The sequence below is a fragment of the Mus pahari genome, chromosome 9 (genome assembly GCF_900095145.1).
Source record: "Mus pahari chromosome 9, PAHARI_EIJ_v1.1, whole genome shotgun sequence".
Classification (NCBI taxonomy): domain Eukaryota; kingdom Metazoa; phylum Chordata; class Mammalia; order Rodentia; family Muridae; genus Mus; species Mus pahari.
The window spans coordinates 26,924,905-26,939,246 of record NC_034598.1 but is presented as its reverse complement, the minus strand read 5'-3'; the positions used below and the strand labels follow the sequence as shown (position 1 = coordinate 26,939,246).

The window sequence follows — 14,342 nt, the reverse complement described above, 5'->3', positions numbered from 1 at the left end:
CACCATGTAGTTGCTGGGATTTGAACTCTGGACCTTGGGAAGAGCAGTTGGGTGCTCTTACCCACTGAGCCGTCTCACCAGCCCCTCAACTTGCTTCTTGATCATGGTGTTTTGTTGCACCAATAGAAACCCTAGCCGAGACTTGCTCACTTAAGCCAGACATCAGAGGAACTGTTGTCTAGAACAACGGTCCAACAAGCAAAACAACAACCCCATAACAGGCATTGAAAGGCCAGGACTCAATAATGCGCAGCTTCTCAAATTGGGGGTGGAGTAAATGAGTTAAGACAGGATCCCACTTAGCCCAGGCTAGCCTCACACTCATAATGTAACTGAGGCTGGCTTTGAACCCCTGGGTTCTTCTGCCTCTGCCTCCCAAGTACAGGGCTTACAGGCTTGAGCTATCACACCTGGGTAAGTTTCCCTGATTTTTTGTCTACATATCCAACTGTGGATCTTGAGGAGAGAGCTAAACCTACCTCTATCTAACTCCAGACTATCACCAAGGATGCCTGCTTTTAGCAAGCCATTAGCAGTTGCCCAAGCAGTCACTCAGACCAAAACCCTTGCTTTTGTTCCACTATGAAACATTCTTGGTCCCCAGGCTGCTCTGCAGCCTCTGCCAAGTGCACATGATGGACTTGGCTTCCTGCTCTATAGCAGATTACAAGGACAGGGACCTCCATTACAAGGACAGAGCTCTCCAAGTGTCTCATGGGGGTGAGGGTGGGGCACACATATGTATCCCTTAGGTGTGTCAGGGATGTCTCACACTCCTCCGACCTAGCAGGTCCAGGACACAATCAATCAAGGGAGTTGTGAGAGCAGAGAGCAAGCCAGTGGACATACACAAAGAAGAACCACACCCAATCACTGAGATCCTTTCCCCAGGCCACCTGTCACTTACACTGGCTCTATCTGACCCTTCCCTCACTCAGGCCATGATGTTTTGCTATAGTCATGCTATGATATCTCAGGCTGGCCTCCCACGGGCCAGGTGGCAGAAGGTGACTTTGAACTCCTGATCCCCTTGCCTCTAGCCCTGTTCTGGGATCTCAGGTACACGACTGGTTTATACACTTCTAGGGACTGAATCTAAGGTGTCCTAGATGCTAGACATCCAGCCAACCAGCTGAGCCTTAGGACATTGCAGACAAAGTCCTGCCTTTTCATTTCATACAAAATGAGTGAGGGACATGGAAGGGTAGACTCAAAGCACCCCCCCCCCGACCCTGGGAAGCCAAGAGCCTCACAGAGAGAGTTCTCCCCCAGGGTACCCTTGGGAGCCTGTGAGGCAGGCAGGGGGCAATTGACATGGAAACTGCTCTGTCAAGAGCCCAGAAGGTGGCACAGGAGTCTTGTCAACAACGCTGCTACCTCCTCCTTCTCCACACTTATAAAGCACAGTATGGGTGTGTGCGTGTGCACTGTTGAAAGAGAAATCACAACAAAGCCTTGGGCTCAGAGCTATCTCTAAGAGCCGGATGGGCTTTGGCTCAAGCACTCGCTCTCCCCGCACCACCCCAAACCCCCAGCTCCTGGCCACTACAGCCTACAATCCACTGTACGAAATCCAATTAGCAGAGCTGCCTCTCCCTTTGAAATGCCAAGCTGAGGGATACCAGAGTCAGCAGTTGGTGGGGGCAGAGACCGAGAGTGTTCAAAAGGCATCCTTCAACAGGCATCTGGTCTGATCCAGTGGTATTGGAGAGAGCACAGTGGTGCTGGGTAGCCCTGGGCAGCACTTCTCCCAAGCTGCTGCCCAGGGCTCTCTGAAATCTCTTCCTCCGGCCCCCACTGTTCTCAGGAAGTGTCATTTCCCCTGCCCAGCAGTCTACTCTCCCGCAGCCTGCCCTTGCCAGCGTCTGAACCCTCGGGGTGTGGGGCAGAGGTATGGATGAGCACACACCCAGGGCTCCTGCAAGGCTTACTGACTCCCCGTGTTTTCCCACTTCCAGACCCAGGTCTGGAAGACTGCAGGTGTGTGTTAGATGAACGATAAGCACAAACGATCTCCCTCTGCCCAAGTGCTCTTCCTGGGACTCTGACATCCCCACCCTCTCTCTCTCTCTCTAGAGCAAACACCCAGGACTGAAGGTGTGGCTTGCCCAGTATGATGAAGCCCTGGGTTTGACACTCCCCCTCCCAGCACCACAGAAGAGGGACAAATCATCTCAACACTTAGAAGACAGAGGCAGAAGACTTGTAAGGCTAAAGGTCTTCTTCAACCAAATAGAGAGTTGGGTCAGCCTGGGCTACATGAGACTTTGGTGGGGTGTTGTGGGGGCTACTGCTGGGTATAACATTACAAGACCTTTGATCGAATACTGTGGGGCGGCCCACTTGGGTCTAAGTCCCGAAGATTCTGCTCTGGGACCTTAGCCAAGTCCTTCTGTGGTGGTTTGAATATGCCTGCCCCACATCAAGGAGGTGTGGCCTTGTTAGAATAGGCGTGGCCTTGCTGGAGGAAGTGTGTCACTGCATAGGCGGGCTTTAAGGACTCCTAGTGCTCAAGCTCCACCCAGTGCAGATGAGAGAACCTCCTCCTGGCTGCTGTAGAACTCTAGGACCTTCCAGCACCAGTCTGCCTGCTTCCACCAAGATGATAACGGGCTGAACCTCTGAAACTGTAAGCCAGCCCCAGTGAAATGTCGTCCTTTATAAGAGCTGCTTTGGGGGCTGGTGAGATGGCTCAGTGGGTAAGAGCACCCGACTGCTCTTCCGAAGGTCCGGAGTTCAAATCCCAGCAACCACATGGTGGCTCATAACCATCCGTAACAAGATCTTTCTGGAGTGTCTGAAGACAGCTACAGTGTACTTACATATAATAAATAAATAAATCTTTAAAAAAAAAAAAAAAGAGCTGCTTTGGTCATGATGTCTCTTCAGAGCAATGAAACTGAAAATAAGACACCTTCCCTCCTTGATTCTTCCCCCTCTTCTATGAAGTAGGATGCTAGAGGCTACGCCAATATTTTACAAGCTAAATCTACATTGCAAATGCATCCCTACTGGCTTTCATGTAATATGACCCTAGGGAAAACTCTCGCAAACTGCTTATTTAATAATTGCTTACTGAGTAGTCCTCAGGAGGTAGCCATGGGAGTGTATGGCTATAATCCCAGTGCTTGGAAGGTAGAGAGAGGAAGACCGGGGAGTTCGACATCATCTCTGGCTCCATAGTTAGTTTGACAACAGTTTTGGCTACAAGAGACCCTGTCTCAGAAAAACAAAACTGGAAAAAATGATCAGAAAAACAGATGCCACCAGCCCATCTTCTCTAGTGGCAACCCAGCTGACACACATACTAGTGGTCGATGGGTAAGTCCCCATTACTCCCTACTGCCATGTGCTCAATATGAGTCATTCCCTACTCTCAGGCTAGTCTCTCAGACATTTGTGCTGATAAGCCCTGAACTGTGTGGGTCTCAACTCTAGCTGTCAACACGTCACAATGGCCTGCATTAATGCCAAGGCCTAGACTCACACTCACATGGCCCAACGCATCTAGTCTCAGGATGATTTTGTGTACAGAGAAGTTCCTAGGATGGTTCTGATTTCAGCTAGGGACATGAGCTAACAGCCCAAGAAGCCCGCTGGCTGTGAGGTCCCACCTCACCTGTGGAAAGAAGCAGACACCAGAAAGGACAGAAAAGAGAAACCAGCTAGGTCAAAGTACAGACACATGGGGAAACAAGCCCCGCCCTAGGCCCCTCCCACTCCCCAGTCACAAGCACTGGGGCTTTGCAGAAACAGCTCACTGGGCTCTGTAACCTCCACACAGACTACTCCAGCCTCCTTGCTCATCCGTGTGCACTAAGATGCTCTTGTCTGCTTCCCTCTGAGCCACCACACAAGTCCTTCCTGCTTGCTGGACCACGCTTTGCCCATCCATATCTGTCGCTGCTTCCTGGTCTCCATCCAGCACCCACGCCCCCCTGAGGAAGCCTGCCCCGCTGAGAGTAGGGGGTCTGAGATCTGCCTGCTCATTCCTCATACAGGAGCAGTGTTTTATGCTTGTTTCTCTGAACAGAATCATGAACTCGTTTCATACCCACACAGACAGAGAGCCCTAGGAGGCAGGACCCACCTTACTCGGGCATCTTGTGCCTCCTGACCTCTCCTACCCCTAGCATCCTACTGTTACACAAGGGTCTTGATCCATGGACCAGAAGGATGGGGAAAGGGAGTACCACGGCACCACAGTTTCAGCACCTCATGCTCAGCCACCAGAGACGCCACTGCAAACGATCTACAATGCCCACCTGCTGGCCTCCTGCCTAACATCCTCCGTGAACCATTTCCACTCACTCTGTGTGTGCCAGAGAGATAAGCCAACATTGTTGGCACCTGTCACAAACTGCACGGAGAAGGGAATGTGTGAGAGAAAGAGAGAGAGAGCAAGTCATGCTAGGGATTAGAAGGGTATCAATAATTCATGTCCTTGGGCCTGCTGGTCTCGACAGATCAGAGAGTCCCGCCAAGACTCACCTTCTTGCCTTCAGTCAATCTTCCGTTCAGCCAGCTGGAAACAGAACTGACCCTGAGACTTCCAGGCACAGGTCTATCTTCAAAGGCTACCCCTGGGAATGACTTTATAGGTCGGCTTGAACCAAGGCTAGCTATCGGGACATTCCCTAGATGGGGTGAGACCGGGAAAGTCAAGGACTGGCTTGTCATACTCTCCTTGCCCGAGCTAACCCGTGGCCTACCTCGAAGCTGATTGAAGGTGGTCATGAACTTGCTGGTGAGGGACTTGAGTTCATTGTTAGCCAGCGTGATGAGATGGATCTGGTCAGAGACGTTCCTCAGAACCTTGTAGATGCAGATGGGGAAAGAAACGAGCTTGCAGTCGGCCAGGTCTGCAGCGAAAAGGACAAAGATCAGAGCCATGAGACACAGCTGCCCAAGATCCTACCCCCCCTCTCCAGCTTCTGTGCTTTCCTGCCTGGGCCATACCCCATCAGCATCATGGCTCTCTTGTCCCCTTTTCATACTCTGAACCTTGGGTTTGTCTCCGTCTCTATTACCACAGCCTCCTAGCTGGACTCCAAGAGGCAAAAGAACCTTCAAGTCACAATAATGATGTCCTTCAGGGCAGCACTGTTCTGAACTTTCCCTCATAGAACCGATTTCTTCCGAATCAAACACTTGACAATGAGGTAGCCTCTTAACTGTACTTGATCCCTTGCATAGGATGCACACAATGCTGTGACTCCGTGGCTTTGACCATCTTCCCAGGCCTGGATCAAACGAGCAGCCGCAGAGAACCCGCTGAGCAGAACAGGCTAGCACTCTGCTAATGGCTAACCAGTCACCATCTGACCAAGGGATACCACCTGTCCTAGATAGGGTTTCTATTGCTGTGACGAGACAGTATGACCAAAAAGAAAGTTGGGGGAGGGAAAAGGTTTATTCAGCTTACAATTCCACATCACCAAAGGAAGTCAGGACAGGAACTCACACAGGGCAGGAACCTGGAAACAGGAACTGATACAGAGACCATAGAGGAGTGCTGCTGACTGACTTCTTGTTCCCTATGGCTTGCTCAGCCTGCCTTCTTAAAGAACCCAGGACCACCAGCCCAGGGATGGCTTCACCCACAACGGGCTGGGCCCACCCCCATTGATCACTAACTGAGAAAATGTCTTACTACTAGATCTCATGGAGGTATTTCCTCAACTGAGGCTCCTTCCTTCCCTCTCTGAAGACTCTAGCTTGCATCAAGTCAACACAAAACCAGTCCGTATACACCCTTCCTACATATACACCCAGGGGCCACAGAGACAAGTATCTCCATGCAAAAACAAACAAACAAACAAAAAACAAAAAAACAAAAAGGAAGGAAAGAAGGAATGAAAGAAAGAAAGAAAGAAAGAAAGAAAGAAAGAAAGAAAGAAAGAAAGAAAGAAAGAAAGAAAGAAAGAAAGAAAGAAAGAGGAGGGGGGACTGGTAAGATGGCTCAGCAGGTAAGAGCACACTGACTGTTCTTCTAAAGGTCCTGAGTTCAAATCCCAGCAACCACATGGTGGCTCACAACCACCTGTAATGAGATCTGACGCCTTCTTTTGGTGTGTCTGAAGTCAGCTACAGTGTACTTATGTATATTAATAAATAAATTGTTGGGCTGGAGCAAGCAGAGACTGAGCAAATGGAGTTGACCGGAAAGAACGGGGCCAAGCGAGCAGGGCTGACTGGAGTGAGCAGAGATTCTAAAACAACCACATGAAAGCTCACAACCATCTGTACAGCTACAGTGTACTCACATACATAAAATAAATGAATAAATCTTAAAAAAGAAAGAGAAGAAGAAGGAGGAGGAGGAGGAGGAAAGGAAGGAAGGAAGGAAGGAAGGAAGGAAGGAAGGAAGGAAGGAAGGAAGGAAGGAAGGAAGGTGCTATAGGGGCTGGGGAGGTGGTGTGGTTGGGAAAGTGTTTGCCTTGCAACCGCAAGGGCCTGTGTATAATCCCCCAAAGCCCATGGGATTGGGGAAGGCAGTTATGGTGGTGTGTGAGTATAATCACTGTACTAGGAAGGCTTAGCTCTGGGGGTCACAGGCCAGCCTAGCCAAAGAAGTCAGCCATTAACCCCACACATGCCCGACTCCGCATACACGAACCGTTCAGAAGAGCCATATCCTCTCAGACAGCAAGACTGATGAGAGTCTCCACAGCAAGGGCTGCAGGAGAGAGTCTGTGAGTGGTGAGGGAAGGGTGTGGGGGAGGAGAGTCAGGGGAGGGGTCTGCGCAATGCTCTAAGATTGAATTGGGGCAGCAACATCACGCCACGGACAATATGTCGTTCTTCCCCTCTCCTTCCTTCATGTTCTCCACTGTCTCACCTAGCATATGCAGCCTAGCTTCAAACTCCCTCCGTGGCCAAGGATGACTTCCAACTTCTGATCCTCCCGTGTCTGTGCCCTAAGGGCTGGGGACGCAGGTCACAGGCAGAGCCTTGCCACACCCAGTCTCACAGAATATCAGGGATTGAACTCAGAGCTTTGCATAGGCTGGGGAAGTACTCCACCCATTTAGACACATGGCCAGGTTCGGTGGTTCACGTCACATGATGAACTATAAAGGCACGTGGATTACAGCACACGCCATCAAGCTGTGCGCTCACACAGAGAAACACGTGACACGCAGAGACTATGCTATCATCTGGCTCTCCCGAGCCATTTAAGCCTGCTGTGCCTCAGTTTCCACATCTGTATAAAACAATGGCAGTGGTGTTTGACTGGCAGCTGCCAAGAAGACGAACTGTGCTAAAATCCTAACTCACAAAGACAGATAGCGTGTTATAGTGACATTCCCCGCCCCCTTCTACCCTCCCCTCCTCACTCTGTTCAAATCCTTGACTTGCTTCAAACCTGGCTCCCTCCACACCTCTTCTGGGAATCAATCTTTCTGGAGTTTCCTTATTGCTGGTGATTGGCTTCTGAGCCCTTGGCGCTCTTGGGGACTGTGGCGGCGACACCCCATTTCTTCTCTACAGAAGAGATGGCTCTCTTGGGTTGCTGGGCATTTGCAGATGGTTCCAGAATAAATATGCAAAGGGCAACAATAATCTCAAGTGCCAGCGATAAAGTAAGAGTTTTCATATACTGTTTGTCTGCTGGGGAGCCCCAAAAGCCGACGCTTGCAGCCTTGAGCTTGCTAGGCAAACCCTCTACCATTGTGCTGTATTTCCAGTAGGAAAATGTGGCTTTTGAAGCTCCTATTCCTAAGAGCAACAATAATACAAAGCGCATGGAAATCATCATATAATAGCCATGATTCGTTATATAACTAAAGCCTTCTCAAGCAACTGCCTACGGGATCTCTACTCTTGTTCCAACGCTAAGTCCAATGGCACCTGCTCCATGAAGCCTTCTCGCTGCCCTGAGCAGATGCTTGAACAGCTGGAGCCTCATGCAGTGTCACTGAGATCACTTAATCCTAGGGTTTGTTAGCACCTTTCCGTGTCTGCGCTCAGATATATTTAGAATAGGTTTCTATGTGAAGACGGACAACATGTGATAAAATACTTAAGTGGTGCTGCTTTTAAAAAAGAATGTTATTTCTCTTCTAAGTTATGCTTATGTGTGTGTCTTTGTGTATATACGTGCATGGATGTACAGGCACCGGAGAAGATCAGAAGCGGTGGTCAGATCCCTGAAAGTTGGAGTTTCAGGCGGATGTGACCCGCCCAACCTGGATGTTGGTACTTGAACTTGGGCCCTCTGCAAGAGCAGTGAGGGTGCTTAACAATTCACGGAGGCATCTTTCCAGCCCATGCTGCCTTTTTTGTTTGGTTGGTTTTGGGACAGGGTCTCTCTGTGTAGCCCTGACTGTCCTGGAGCTCATTCTGGAGACCAGGCTGGCCTTGAACTCACAGAGATCCACCTGCCTCTGCCTCCCGAGTGTTGGGATTAAAAGTGTCCACCACCACGGCTCAGAACCATGTTGCTATTTTTAAAAGAATGTCTGCTGTGCTTTCTACACAAATCCCATTTCTCAGTGAATAAACAGAATGATCTGAGAAATGAGGCTAGGTTACAGTCGCTCTCAAAGTCACACTAATTAAGAGAGGGCAAAAGGACAAGTAGCATACAAAGAAAACATTGAGCCCAGACATTTAACTCAGAAGAAAACATGTCATAATTTAATAATACCAATGGGAGTCTCACAAATGAATCTGGGGGGAAAATGTGTTCATCAGCTCCCTCACATAATAGCTTGGGGGGGGGACAAAACAGACTCACCTAAGACTCAAAATCTTTTCTCTCCAACAGCAAATGAGTAGAGTTAATATCCATGTAAGCTCTTAGGCAAAGGTATATTTCCAAACCCAGAGAGTCTATAAGGCAGGAATGTTGTAAAAGATAGACGAGGGGCTGGTGAAGTGGCAAAGCAGCTAATAGGGCCTACTGCTCTTCCAGAGGCCCCATGGTTAACTCCCTGCACCTCCATGGCAGCTCCTGTCCACCTGTAACTCCAACTCCGAGAGATCCAATACCCTTGTTGGCCCCCAAGAACACTGCACACACATAGCACATGCAAAGACACACACACACACACACACACACACACACACACTTGAGTCTTTTTAAGAAAAATATGGCAAACAATGGATTATGCAAAAAAGTCTGTAAGATAAATAGTATAAAAATGCTTAGATAATAGTATAAAGAAAAATTAAGTCTAACCTATAAATAGAACATAAGATAGCTTTCACAAAGAAAATATAGGCCAGAAACAAATATATAGCCCTCACGTGGATTACAAGCTGCTCTCTAGAACTTTATGTTACTTTATAAATCTACTCAACAATAGGCCTGTGCTTTAAAAACATACCTTGGTGATACGACCAGGGAAAGTGGCATCCCTTGGTCTAATCTGTAATGTTTTGGGTAACAAGACTAATTATATTTCATGGTCAATTAACCGTGTTGATTTGCCCCATGGGACACTCTGCTTACTTTTTGTGTTATTTTGTATGCGATTCTTGAGGTCTTTCTCTGGAAGCCGAAGAAAGCCCCTTCACCAGCGACTCTCATGTCCGTCACTTTCACAGTTAACAGTCCACGCTATCCCAATTTCAGGTTTCACACCACACTTTCTCTTTCGTTTTCTTTTTCTGTACAGGGCTGGGCCTCTACCACACTGTATAGCAGCTGAGCGCATCCTTGAATTTTCTATCCTCCTCCTATGTACCAACTGCTGGGACAGGTGGATGCCACTATGCTATGCTAAGGATAAAACCCAGGATTTCATACCTGCTGGATAGGATTCTCCATCTCTAGCCCCAGGGTCAGCAATTTTTTGAAACAAAACATTAATATTAAGCTGGGTGTGAAGGTGTGTGCCTGAAGTCTTAGCTACTTGAGAGATGGATGCAGGAAGACTGTTTTTGAGCCCAGCAGTTCAAGGCCAGCAGGATAACACAGTCAGATAGTGTCTCAAAAAAAAAAAAAAAAAAATCTATATACACAGTAGTTGCAACTAGATGTAAAGTATACAGACTTTGGAAAGACAATGAGAAGAAAAATAACCAGAATGCTACCAGCAATTATTTGAGAGGATTTAATTGTTTGTTACCGTAAACAGTCACAATGTGTGGTTGGTTTTGTTTTTGTTTTTGTTTTTCCGAGACAGGGTTTCTCTGTGTAGCCCTAGCTGTCCTAGAACTGACTCTGTAGATCAGGCTGGCCATGAACTCAGAAATCCACCTGCCTTTGCCTCCCAAGTGCTGGGATTAAAGGTGTGCGTCACCACTGTCTGACCACAATGTTTGTTTTACAGAAGCAAAATGTTACTATATATTTATAATAAGACAATTTGTCAAATACGGGTGTATATGGGGATACTTTCACGACAGGAAAAAAAAAATACATGTAAGTGATACTCTCATGACAGAAAAATACATGTATCACAAAATTGAACATTTTGCCAGGGGAGAAAGCCTGGCAAACCTGAAGATAAACTGGGCAGTCGCTTTCTTCTCAGGAAAATTAAGCTAAGTGGAGAGCCGTGCAGGCACAGCAGGAGATGGGAGTGTGCAGCTGATAGGCCAGAACAACCAGTCCAGCCTCCAAATCACCCTGGCAATCGCTCCTCCCGAGTCTGTAACTGCTGCCGCGGTTAGCCTCGTTCCTGCCCTTCAGGTGGCTTCCTCAACTGGCATAGACTTAAAATCCTATTTTTAAAAACTTGAGTGATTTGAAGAAATCCATTTAGGGAGATGTCAATGCTAAGGCAGACAGAATGGCATATAATGAGGCACTTTCCGGATACAATGTCACCCGAGGAGTTGCGGGGACAGCCCATTACTGCATCCAAAACCACACACTAGAATGTGCCATCAGGAAGCACACAGCCATTTGATATGGTTACAAGAGTGCACCATTCAGAGAAGAAGTTTGTTGATGTTGATGGTGGGAATCATGAGTGGAATTGATCAACTCTGGATCTATAGCGCAGGAACCCGGGCTTGGGAACTGGGTGCTAGCAGCAAGCAGAGCTGTTGGGCATCAGAAATAGGGCACTGGGGCCAGCAAGACGGCTCAATGGGTAAAGATGATTGCTGTACAAGTCTGTCTGTCTGAATTTGAACCTGGAACCTCGGCAAAGGTGGGAAGAACTAACTCTTAACCAAGTTGTCCTCAGATCTCCACCTGTGCTCCGGGGCATAGTCTCTTATTTGAGGTATATTTTTATTAATAGGTCTATGGTGGTGGTTCGAAAGAAAAAAAATGCCACCTGTGGTGGTTGGAATACGGATGGCCGCCATACAGTCATGTGTTTGAACGCTTGACCCATAGGGAGTGGTACTACCAGGAGGTGTGGCCTTGTTGGAGGAAGTATGTCACTGTGGGGGCAGGCTCTGAGGTCTCCTATGCTGAAGCTAAGCCCAGTGTGGCACACAGTCTCCTTTCACTACCCAAGGATCAAGATATAGACCTCTCAGCTCTCTCTCCGGCACCACGTCTGCCTGCATGATGCCATATCCTGCCTTAATTGTAAGCCACTAAACCTCTGAACCTGTAAGCCGGTCCCAATCCAACGCTCTCCTCTGTTAAGAGTTGTTGTGATCACATGGTGTCTTTTCATGGCCACAGAAACCTGAATGAAGACATCTATAAGCCCTGACCCCATGCTGCACCAGTGTTTCGGTCCACCTTGGCTGTCAACTTGATTAGCTTGCTAGGTGCCTAGGACGAGTACAGCACATCTGAGCGCATGGGTGGCGAGTCCAGAGAGGCTCTACTAGGGAAAGACTTGATCTGCCGAGGAGGACGGCTCTTGTCCATGTTGGACGCCTGAATGGGATAAAAGCAAGGAAATGAGCAAACCTCCTAACACCGCTTGCACTCCCCGCTCCCACTTCCCAGAAACAGCTGCTCTGCCATGCTCTCCCACCAGGATGGTCAGAAACAATAAGTCCTTCCTCGAGTATTTATGGATGCCAGGTAATTTTCTCACTAAAAGCGGTAGGAGGGCCCCAGTTGTGATCAGAGCTGGCAATCAGGCATAAAACTGGAAAGAGGTGGGGTTTTGCACCTGTGTGCTGGGGCAGAATGGGGGTGGGGGAGCTAACCCACTTTCCTCTATTCATTTTTTTCTCCACTTCTGCTACCACAGCCAGAGCTCTAAGGGGACTGAGTGGCAGCTGTAATTGAGAATTTCCCCGCAGGCTAGGCCAGCTTCCCACTGACCCAATGATTGCTCCTTATTTTTTCCCCCCTAATTTGAAGGCACTCAGCCCGTCAGAACCCACCTGAGCCTATCTAAATGCCTGGGTCAGGCTTATGGGGGGGAGAGATGATTTTGTTTTCAAACAACTGGCTCACCCTGGCTTGGACCAGGATGCTGGCTCACTCCAGCTCCCCGATGGATGGCGACCTGTTGATGAGGCACTCCCAGCTGCCAGCCCCAAGGTCCTTGGCTGTCGCTTTTCACTTTTCTTCCCCAGTCAGTCAGCCTGTGAGAGCTCAAAGCTGTCACCATTCACTGGCAATACAGCTTTTTGTCAGCCCCCACAGCTGCGGGCGCCCCCCCCCCCACCAAGAGCTACCACTTCACCTTCAAGCTGTCACTCCCACACAAATGAAACTTCTTTTTATTTCATTCACCCTTTGTGGAAGGTCCATTCATTCTCCACAGTGAGACAATTACCGGATAGGAAGGAGGAGGGAATTCTCTCCCCCTCTACTCTTCCAGCCACACACTGTCTCTGAAGCTTCCTGTAGCTAACTGGTGGAAGTCACTAGAGCACCCGTCCTGACCCTGCAAGGATGATAAGGACTAGGAATGTCACCCCGACACCTGCCTTCTTTATCTTCTCCCCGTTAACTCCTGAGGCCCCTCCAAGTGCCGGCCCCTCATCTAGTGACTTCGTAGTTTGTCCCTTTCCTGTTCCCAGCACCCTGTAACCCCAAACTGCCTACCAGAGGCACAGGTACTCTGGCTGCTCCTGAAAGCAGAGGTCACAAAGGATTCCCTCAACAGGTCCACCAGACCTGATGCAAACATGCGTCATTCTGGCTCTGTCACCAGCCACTCAGCAGAGAGCATCATCTCCCGAGGGACGAAGTCATGTTCTCAGGACAAGAACATGAACATCCTGATAACCCAGCCATCCTGGAACAAACCTTGTCCAGTCATCTTCCTGTCAGTACACAGGAAGCCGTATGCTTTGAGTTTATGCACTTAGGGACAGTGGCCATATGGTCATTTATCATTTAGTACTTCACATACACCAAAACCCCCATATACACCCACACCCATACACACAAGGAAACTGCTATTAAGTGACTTTAAAGGGCTGGAAAACATAGTTTGGTGGGAGGGTGCTTGTCTAACATGGTTCGATTCCCAGGACACACACACACACACACACACACACACACACACACACACCATTCCTTAGCTTGGGGTACAGAGCTGGGAGTTGAGGGTCGGGGATTGGACCCAGATTAGGTAGATAGAATCTATTCTTTCTTCCTCCTCTTCTTCTCTTCCTCCTTTCTTTTTCAAGATTTTACTACATTTATTTTGGTTTGGTTTGGTTTTTTGAGATGGGGCTCTCTATCTCTATGGAGCCCTGGCTGGCCTGCAACTCCCTATATAGACAAAGGCTGGTCTTAAACTCACAAAGAGCTACCTGCCTCTGCCCCTCCCCACCCCACCCAAGTGCTAGGATTAAAGGCCAGTGTTACAATGCCTGGTCATTACATTTATATTTGAGGGCAGGTGGGTGCCTGTGCGGAGGTCAGAGAACAATTTGTGGGAGGGAGTTGGTTCTTTTGTTCCACTTTGGGGGGTCTGGGGAATCAAACTTAGCCCCATCAGGCCTGGCGACTTTCCCAGCTAAGCTGTCCAGCTGGTCTAGTAAATCTTCGTCTCAAGCCCTCTGTGAGACCACCTGCTCGGGTCAAGGCTATGCCTGGGTGTCTACCTCTAGGTCAGGCAGATACAAGGGAAATCAAGGTTGCACTTCAGTGAGAAACTATAGCTGTGACTACCAACAAACCTGGAGGCTTTTCTGGCTCAAAGCCTGTGACCCGCGGGCGTCCCCTGCTCTCTGCTCTCTCCCAGTTTCTCTGAAGTCTTTTTTTTTTTTTTTAAGATTTATTTATTTATTATATGTAAGTACACTGTAGCTGTCTTCAGACACTCCAGAAGAGGGCGTCAGATCTTGTTATGGATGGTTGTGAGCCACCATGTGGTTGCTGGGATTTGAACTCCGGACCTTTGGAAGAGCAGTCGGGTGCTCTTACCCACTGAGCCATCTCACCATCCCCTTCTCTGAAGTCTTAACTCAGAAGTTGAACGCACTCTCTGCCCACCACGGTTGTGTAG

General features: G+C 48.7%; 1 protein-coding gene across 1 annotated transcript in view; it reads right to left on the bottom strand.

The window, feature by feature from the left end:
• Positions 1 to 14,342, bottom strand: part of Lrrc20 (leucine rich repeat containing 20) — a 109,018-nt gene that overhangs the window by 52,658 nt on the left and 42,018 nt on the right. The window contains exon 3 of the mRNA XM_021205145.2: positions 4,713 to 4,862. Coding sequence (XP_021060804.1) covers positions 4,713 to 4,862 — 150 coding nt within the window. The remainder of the gene's footprint in view (positions 1 to 4,712; positions 4,863 to 14,342) is intronic.